The sequence below is a fragment of the Mandrillus leucophaeus genome, unplaced genomic scaffold, assembly GCF_000951045.1.
Source record: "Mandrillus leucophaeus isolate KB7577 unplaced genomic scaffold, Mleu.le_1.0 Scaffold78, whole genome shotgun sequence".
Classification (NCBI taxonomy): Eukaryota; Metazoa; Chordata; class Mammalia; order Primates; family Cercopithecidae; genus Mandrillus; species Mandrillus leucophaeus.
The window spans coordinates 2,427,082-2,436,577 of record NW_012108474.1 but is presented as its reverse complement, the minus strand read 5'-3'; the positions used below and the strand labels follow the sequence as shown (position 1 = coordinate 2,436,577).

The 9,496-nt window shown below is 61.1% G+C and overlaps 1 protein-coding gene across 1 annotated transcript in view; it reads left to right on the top strand.

Annotated features, from left to right (window-relative positions):
* The first annotated feature begins 7,434 nt into the window (after positions 1 to 7,434).
* Positions 7,435 to 9,496, top strand: part of PKD1 (polycystic kidney disease 1 (autosomal dominant)) — a 35,710-nt gene continuing 33,648 nt past the window's right edge. The window contains exon 1 of the mRNA XM_011967038.1: positions 7,435 to 7,463. Within this exon, the coding sequence (XP_011822428.1) occupies positions 7,435 to 7,463 (29 nt within the window). The remainder of the gene's footprint in view (positions 7,464 to 9,496) is intronic.

The window sequence follows — 9,496 nt, the reverse complement described above, 5'->3', positions numbered from 1 at the left end:
CACCCACCACCATGCCTGGCTAATTTTTTGTAGTTTTAGTAGAGACAGGGTTTCACCATGTTAGCCAGGATGGTCTTGATCTCCTGACCTCATGATCCGCCCGCCTCGGCCTCCCAAAGTGCTGGGATTACAAGCGTGAGCCACTGCCTGTCTTTTAAATGTCCGATGATGTCTAGGAGCTTCCCTTCCTCTCTTTCTCCTTGTGCAATTTGTTGAAGAAACTTGACTCCTGCAGCCTGGATTTCCCACTGTGTCTTGGGGGTGCCACCTCCGCGGTGTCACCTCCGTGGTACTGTGAGTGTGTCCTTTGTGTTTCTTGTAAATTGGTTATTGGAGCGGATATCCCATTGTCCTAGAGGTTGTCCTGGCTGGCACTGCCCTAGGTGTAGATGTCATTGGCTCAGGGCTGCCTGCTCTAAAGGCCACTTCCTGGTGCTGGGTGCCACTCACCCTGGCTGGGGGTCACCTGGGTCTGCTGCCATCTCGCGAATGCTGGGGTCCAGGACTGGGCACATACGAGGGACTTGGTAGGTGCTTGGTTCACTGATGTAAAATATTGGAGCACCCAGGGCCTTGCCCTTTTCCACCTGCATCCGTGAATGACAAGAGAGTGTCGGGGAGTGTAGGGGTGGGAGGCACAGCCCCCGGGGTCCCTGCCTGGGATTGGCGTCGGGGAAGATAGGCATTCTGGAGCGACCCCTAGGCCTGATGCCTTAGAGTGCAGCTGCCACGGGCACGGCTGCCTTGGGGGCTGACAAGGCCAGGGAAGGGCCCCCTGCTCCTATTTCTGGTCCCTGCATCCTGAGAGCGAAGACTAGGGATTGTCACCAAGGCCTCCATGAGCCCTTACCAGAAGGAGGGCTGCCCTTGAGGGCTCTGTTATCACTGGAGCCCGCGTTCAAGCAACACGCAAATGATTCTCCAAGGATAGAGATAGATGATGGGGAGGGGGCTGGCCTGGAAGGACCCCCAGTGCAGGTGATACTGAAGCCAGGTTTCAAAGCTCTCTCTGGCCCAGAGAGAGTCCCCAAAGGGCAAGGTGACTGGGGGGCAGGGGTAGGGCCTCTGTCAGGAGAGCCTAGGAGAGGCCCGTGTCTTCTAGGAAGAGCTGAGCCCTGGCAGCCGAGCGGAGGTGGTGGGGAGGACTTGCATCCTGCATGTCCCAGCTGGCCTCTCCTGTGGTCCCTGAGCTGGATCCCACGTGGCTTCCACACTCAGGCATTCAGAACGTGCATGCGTGGGAAACGGTAGTTTCTTTATTAGACACAAATGCAAACTCGCCAAACTTGTGGACAGAAATGTGGAGAAGAAATCACACACTCACTCCTGTATGCGATCGCCGGCAGGGGCCGTGGAGGAGTTGGGGAGGCTTTGGTTGTGTCTGCAGCAGTTGGGAATGTGGGCAGATGAACCTGGAGCACCCGAGCTCCCGCTACAGAGGCAACTGTGGAGACAGAGAGCACCTGCAGGTCATCCATCCAGTATCGGCTTTGCATCCAGATCATCCAGGGAACACTGTGACTCAGCAACAGACAGGGACCCCATTTAAACATCGGCAAGGGGCCACTCGCACCTGCAATCCCAGCAGTTTGTGAGGCCAGGGTGGATGAATCACTTGAGCCCGGGAGTTTGAGACCAGCCTGGGCAACAGGGCGAGACCCTGGTCTCTAAAAAATAGAAGAACATGCCGGGCGTGGTAGTGTGCGTCTGTGGTTCCAGCTACTTAGGAGACTGAGATGGAAGGATCACTTGAGCTGAGGAGGCTGCAGTGAGCTGTGATCACACCACTGCACTCCAGGCTGGGTCACAGAGCAAGACCCTGTTTCAAAAAAAAAAAAAAAAACACACACACAGGATCCGAACAGAGATTTCTCCAGAGAAGACGCACAGATGGCTAACCCCGCGTGAGAAGATGGTCAGCCTCATTAGTCATGAGGGAAACACAAATCAAAACCACTGGCTGGCTGGGCGTGGGGGCTCACGCGTGTAATCCAGCACTTCAGGAGGGCAGATTGCTTGAGGCCAGGAGTTTGAGGCCAGCCTGGGCAACATAGGAAGACCAACAAATAGATATTAGTGGTGGCACCTGTAGTCCCAGCTAGTTGGAAGGCTGAGGGAGAATTCCCTGAGTCTGTGAGGTTGAAACTACAGTTAGCCGTGATTGTGCCCCTGCACTCCAGCCTGGGTGACAGGAAACACTGTCTTAAAAAAAAAAAAACACCAGACTGGGCGCGATGGCTCACGCCTGTAATCCCAGCACTTTGGGAGTCCAAGGTGGGTGGATCACAAGGTCAGGAGTTCGAGACCAACATGGTGAAACCCCTTCTCTACTAAAAATGCAAAAATTTGGTTGGGCGTGGTGGCACATGCCTGTAATTCCAGCTACTGAGGAGGCTGAGGCAGGAGACTCCCTTGAACCTGGGAGGCGGAGCTTGCAGTCAGGCAGTATCATACCACTGCCCTGTAGCTTGGTCAACAGAGTGAGACTCCATCTCAAAAAAAAAAAAAGCCGGGCATGGTGGCGCATGCCTGTGGTCCCAGCTACTTTGGGGGCTGAGGCAGGAGAATCACTTGAACCCGGGAGGCAGAGGTTGCAGTGAGGCAAGATCACACCATGCACTCCAGCTTGGGAGACAGAGCAAAACTTCATCTCAAAAAGGAAAGGTCCGGGAAAAGCCTGCACCCGCTCCCCCGCGGTGGCCATGCCGGGCCCTACGCTGAGCCCTCTGTTTTCTTGTCTCTCCATTCCTCATCACGGTGCTGCAGGGTTGGAGCCACTCCTGGTCCCATTTTACAGACCAGGAAATTGAGGCTCTGAGAAGCCGTGGTGGAGATGATTTCATCAGCATGCTCTGGGGCAGACCCCTGGAGCCACACAGGGGGTGTGGGGCCCACACCAGTGCCCTGGTTTATAGACAGAAGTGGCAATGGCGCTTCCGATTGGGGCTGGGATGTGCTTGGACTCCCTGAGGGGCTGTGGGGCCCTGCGCCCAGGTCCAGCTGTTTGGGTGCTGCCAGCCCCTCCCACCTGTCCCGCCCAGGCTCATCCCTGCTGTGTCCCTTCCCTCTGGTTTCCTGTTCAGTTTCAGGAAGGAGGCTGGGAACCCAAGTGTAGGGAATTTGGGCCCTGGAGTCAGACCTGGGTTCACATCCCAGTGCCTCCATTTCCGGTGTGACCTTGGTCCAGTCTCTCAGCCTCAGTTTCTTCACCTGTAAAGTGGGCTCCATGATTAGATGCGCCTTGTGGAGCAGTGTAGCAGCGACCTGGTTTAGCCACTGGTGGCCCTAACAATCATAACTTGTTAAAGTAGCTCCATCGGTCCCCTCGGGGGTTCTGGGGGCCCGTTCCCCTGTCCTGCATGCACTGTGAGACCTGCCCTGCCACAGAGCAGAGTGTAACAGCCTGAGGGTGAGGGGCACCTAGAGCCAGGCACTGTGCCCATGCTCAGACTGGATACTGGGCAATGGGAGCCAGAGCAGCCTGGATGGGTAGACTTCTGTGGACCCCTCAGCATCCAGCCTCGGTGCCTTCAGCGCAGGGCCGCATGGCTGTGGGGGCTCACAAGACCTGGCCCACTCCTGCTTGTGCCTGCACCTGAGTGTTCGTGCATTGGTGCCTTCTGACGCGTTCTAGTGTGTGTGAGACATGCGGAGCTGGGAAGTGTTGGCAGAACTGTGAGTGCCGTCTTCGCTCCTTTTGTTCTTTTGACCTAAACTGGCGTGCAGCACTGCCTGAGTTCTGTTCAGTGCCTGCTCTGACGTGCGGACCCTGCTGCAGCCTTGCTGTTAGGCAGTGGCGGTGTGTGCCATCATTGGTGGGCACCGAGGGCCTTTGGGAGCTTTGGGGAGGTTGTGCCAAGCCTGAGCCCCGACATCCCCCTTCCTGGCTTTCTGTGGGCTCTTCTGAGGCCAGGGTGTCTCTGCGAGGGCCTCCTGCTGAAGCTGCCTCCGTGGATCTCTTCTGCCATCCTGGCCCACGAGCGGGTGATGCGCTGGCCACTGTCTTGTGACAGTGGCCTGGCACTGCTGCCAAATGTGGGTCCCGCATCTGCAAGCCCCTCCCTGGGTCCCCTAGGGTATGGGGTGGCTCTGCCACTGCCCTCGCTCCCCGACCTTGGGATGCCTCTCCCCCAGCTCGGGGGAGACCCTGCCTAGGATCTCTCCAGTGAGGAAGACACTTTGGAGGGAGACACACGTGTTCTTTTTTGGAGCTCTGCAGTGGCCGTGGAGCCCAGCCCACCAAGCGCTCTGGGATGAAAACATCCCGCTGCTGTCTGGGCCTGGCCCGCGCTCTGCTGCCTGCGCTCCAGCTGGCTGAGGCCGGGCACGTCTGCGGGCAGGCACAGCGGCGGGGGCGCCACGGTTCCCCTGCAGAGTGAGTGCAGCTGGAAAATGCAGCTCACGCCCTTTCCCAGAACACCTCGCTCTTCATGGCTTGGCAGCTGTCCTCGCCGAGGGGCCGGGGTGCCCAGGCACTGGTGGCAGGAGAAGGGCTACATCTGGGGCTGAGGTGGGCAGCGTCCTTTTCTCCCTGCAGCTCCCAAGGCCCAGCCCTGGCCCAGCTGGCGTTCCTGACCTTAGCAGCTCCATGATCTGAAGACAGGCTGGGTCCTGTGAGGCCACCTCGGAAAGGGCTTTGTGTCCAGGCAGGGGCGGAAGCCAGCTCTTCCTTCTGGTTGAGGCAGGAATGAGGCCAGTGCTGGGGCAAGCCGTTGCCCAGGGAACGTCACAGCTGTGGGAGTACAGGGGCTCCGGGTCCTGAGCCCATCCACTGTGCATCGTGGCGCTGGCCTCAGGCTGGCTCGTGCCATCATTGGCTGTGCCCACAGCTGAGTGGGTGATGGAATTCCAGCTGCCCAGCCGGATCTGTGCTGCTGCTATCTACAGGGCACTGCTGCGCCCGCACAGCCGGGCTCATTGGCCAGTTCACTTGCCCCCCCACCCTCTTCCTGCCTTGGCTTCCTCCATTGACACACTGGACCCTGCTGGCTGCCTGGGGAGGTGTTTGGGGAGTGGTGTGGGGGAGGGGGGCCCCTGGAGCCTCAGTGTACTCATCAGGAGCATAGGGCCAGAGCAGCACCTGCCCACGCCGGCTGTGACGGGTCAGAGTGGAGAGGGACGCGAGGGGTCGCAGCGCCTGGCTCTGTGTTGCAAGGAGCTTGCAGGCACTCCCTGCAAGCAGGGGCACCAGGAGCCGGCCCTCATTCTCCCCTTGACCTGGAAGGGTGACCCTGACCCCAGCGGCAGGTGGACGTGTATATGAAGCACCCTCCTTCCCACACCCCACAGGTGGGCTCGCCTCCAAACAGGCCTTTCTGAGCTGACTGTGTCTTTCCATCAGTGTAGGCAAGGACATCACAGACTCCCCTTTCTCATCTCCCTTGTTCAGGCTCCGAGGCCGGAGTCTCCATCCGTGTGCCTGTCTGTGGGTCCCGGGAGGACCTGAGGCTGCCCATGTCACCCCCAGCGTCTCATCCCGGGAAGAGTTCAGCCATGGGAGGGATCTGTAAGGACAGAATGCCACTGGGTCTGGGGCTCCCCGGCTAGTCTCACACCCCAGGACCAGGACCCAGAGACCCTTATGCAGGGCTCTGTTGTTTGGGCCCTGGCAGCCTCGTCCTCTATCCAGAGGCTGCAACCCCCATCCCTCGTGGGGTCGGGGTTGCGGCTGGCCTCCCTGGCCCTCCCCATGGAAGTGGTAGGCGGAGCCAGCAGCCGTCTGCCCAGCCCGGGGCTGCACTGTGTTCCTTCAGATGAGCGCCGTCCCAAACTGCAGCCCGTTAATTTAAACAGGATCATTTCCGGCCCTGGAAACCGCCTCACTCTCCTTAAATAGAAAGGAGCACAGCACAGAGGGAAACAGATGAGGTCATGGCTCGCCTGGCCCAGCGAGGAAGGGGCCGCAGTGGGGGTGGCACTGCCGCCTGTCCCCTGTCCTCTCCAGCGCCCACACTGCGGCCCCTTTCCTCACCCTGGGCCTGCTCTAGGGAGGGATGGGCCTGGGGGTCCCCTTGCTGGGCTGAGGGGAACAGTCTCCTCCAGGAGAGCATGGGGCCTGGCAGGGGGCATGGGGCCTCCCCGGGTCTGGCGTCCCGTCCTGCCCCTGCCGAGGGAGGAGCGGTTACATAAGCTCCACAGGCCCCTCCGAGCCGGTCCCCCCAGCCCAGTTTCCAGTGAGGCAGCCAGCGCGGGCGGGGGTGCCGGGCCTGGCGCACGCCTGCTGCTGACCACATGCGTCTGGAATGTGCAGATGTTTCTTTGGGGGCTCCTTCTGGCCCCCAGACCCCACTTAGCATCTGGTCTGGGGAGTGGGCGCCTGGGGCAGTCAGCTCTGAGTGTGGGGCTCTGAGGCGGGTCCGATTTGTCCGTGGCCATTCCCTCTGCTGTGGATTGGGAGGGCCCTGGGGGCTGCCCCACACCCAGGGAAGTTCTCAGCCCCACTGTCGCGAGCCCCGACCACGGCTCCTCCTGCCCAGGAGCGCCTGCGGGGCGGAAGGCCCAGCCCCAAGACTTCCCGGCCCTGTCAGCCTCAGGCTTCACCCACCCTCGTGCCAACTGTGGGCAGAGCCCAGGGGAAGGCAGGAGAGCCAGCGCCCGGCTGGGAACATCCCTGAGGGGCCCACACTCCAGGGCCAGGGGGCCTGACCTGGGGTTCACACGCCTGGGTGGCGGGCAGACCCGCTGCAGCATGAGACACGTGTCACCTACCTTGGGCTGGCAGGCTGGCCCCGCTGCCCACAGCCCTGGGACGTGGCCCCACCTGCGACAAGGGTGTGGAGGGGCAGCCTCCAGGCCTGGGCACATCCTCTGCTGTTCCTGTTCCTGCTCCAGGATGGTGCTGGGAAGGGGTGAAGCCCCCACTGTGGCCACACACCTGGGACTTCCTTCTCCATCTAATGGTGCCCCAGCAACCGCTAAGGAGTCTGCTGGGTCCTACGCTAGAATGGTCCTAACTCTTCCTGCCTTCCAGATCAGACACTCAGCGCTGGGGGCCCCTCGTGTCCCGGGGCTGGAGCACCGTCCTGTCCCCCATGGGGGTACACTCCTCTCAACAAGCCTGCTCTCAGCTTACCTGGGAGCACATCCTGGCCCTTGGGCACCCATCAGGCCGTCCCTGTGCACCTGGCTCCCACCCTTCCAGCTAATAGCAGGAACTGGGGCGAGGGGTATGTGGGGCAGCAAGGCCTTGGGATTCCAGAGGACCGTGCACTCCACTCTGTGTTCTTGCCTGGGCTTAGGGCCACCCCGTGGTCCTGCTGCCAGATGCCTGGGCCCTGCTGTGTCCTCCATCCTTGCAGGGAACCAGAATGTGGGGGCAGGGCATCAGACAGTGGTGATGATGTCACCTGGCGGGTGCAGAGGAAGCCTGAGGGGCGGGGTGGGGGGCTGGCGCGAGGCCGCCTGGCTAGGCCTTGGCGTTCCCCCAGAACGGCGATGGCAAAAGCAGATGGAGATGTGGAAAAGTACGGGAGCAAGCGGGGTGAGAACTCCACAGGGACCCCTGTGCCCATCCCTGTTCCTGAAGCCCACACCTGAGTCCTGCCCAGGGCAGATGCTTGCACACCGTGGGGGGCTGCATCTGGCTCATGTCTGGGCTGCAGCTTGGTTCTGCTGTCCTGGGCTCTGGGAGCTCGGCTGAGTGGAGTCCCCAAAGCCTTGCTGTGTTTCTGGGCTGTGGGCCGGGGTGGGGGCCAGGAGAAGGAGTCAGCCCAGAGCCTGGCGTGCAGGGAGTGCGTGGCCAGCACCCGTGACAGGCGAGGCTGCCTGCTGGCGTGGAAGAAGTGTCCATGGCACCCCAGGCCTGGTCCGGTGTGGGGTGGGCGGGGAGCGGGTGGGCTCTGGGGTCCTCGGCTGACCTGCCCCCATGCCTGCCCTGGCTTGTCAGCTCCCAGCAGCAGCCATTCTTGATGGATTTTCCAGAAAATGGGATGTGGCCAAACATTTTCAGGCTTTTTCTTCTTTCCTTCCTCCTGTGGCCTTTGTGGGAGCTGCTCCCCATGCCTAGGGGCAGGTGTGAGAGCCTGTGCCACCTCCCCAGGGCTGTTTCACAGCTGTGTCCCTTCCAGGGGGCCTGCCTGTGTTCACCGTGGCTTCTGCAGCACCCCTTGCCCCCTAGAGCTGCTGCTCCTCAGGTCCCGCTGCCTCATTTCTCCCTGAAGCGTTGGTTCTGCTGCCGCTGCAGCCGCTGGCAAGTCCCTCCTCAGGTCTAACTGCCGTTCCTCATGGCACAGTGTCCCCCTCGGGCATGATGCTTGGGCAGCGAGTGGGAGTCTGGCTGCCTCACCCTGTCTCGAGAATGGCCTCTTGCTGGTCTTCCAGTCGCCGGCCGGTCCCATCCCACAGTGGGATGCTGTGGACACCCAGCAGTGCGGCTGTGGGCACCCCCGTCCTTATGGGCAGTGGGGAGCACCTCAGCCCATGTCCCCACCTTGGTGTAGAGGAGGGGACGGCAGAGAAGCTGAGTTCAGTTAGGGGGAAAACGGTGGCCCTGCCAGAGGGGCCATTCCCTGTGTGCCTGGCCCTCAGATCCTCTCCCCTCCTGGAGCCCAGGGCACTGGCACAGGCTCTCTGAGTGTCCCACAGCCTGTGGGGGAAGGGAGCTGCACCCCCAAGCATGCCCCCCATCTTCAGATGGAATGAGAAGCTCCAGGAGCCGGGTGCCCAGCACCTCGTCCATCTGGGCACCCAGCCCGGGTCAGGGCCCAGCTCTACCGTCAGTGGCTGGTGCTGCTTCCTGGCATGGAGAAGGCCTCATCTGCTCTGTCCCCCTCAGCTGGGGTGGCCTCTGGTCCCCTTTGTTGGTTCCCCTCTGAAGCCCCTGCCCTGGCCCCGGGTCCCTCCGGGCAGCCTGTGTGTGCATCTCTCCTGCGCCAGGGTAGGCTGCTATGGGAGTGGAGCTCCGATAAGCAGGGCTGGAGGCTGGCAGGGGCCGGGCGGGCACTCAGGAATGGAGGCCGCCCTACCTTAGGCCTGGCTGCCAGGTGGTCATTGCTGGGAAGAGCAGGTCTGGGCGGAGGCGCCTGCTGGGTCACGTGTGGGGAGGGTGACACCTGGGGAAGTAGAGGCCCATGGCAGGCAGCTAGGCCTTGGGGGCCTGGGGAGCAAGGGGTTGGTGTGCAGAGCTGGGGAGGGAGCCACAGTCCCTGTGCCAGGTGCACTACTGGGAGTGGTGGGACCAGGAGGGGCACCCAGGGTGGGCAACATGGTGACCCTGGAGGTGCCTGAGGCCGAGGGAACATGGAGTTCTCGGTTTGCCCTGGCTCTCTGGCTTCTCACCTGCTTGTCACCAGCACCAGGACCTGGTTTGTACTCAGGCAGCTCTGAAAAGAGAGACATGCTGCCGCCCTGTGGTTTCTGTTGCTTTTTCTCCACTGACTACTAACATAGACTGTCTTTCCCACAGCTGTGACCAATTGTGCTTCTTTTCATTGCCTGTTTTTTTTTTGGTTTTTTTTTTTTTTGAGTTTTCCTTTTTTTCCTCCCTCCCTCCTTTTTT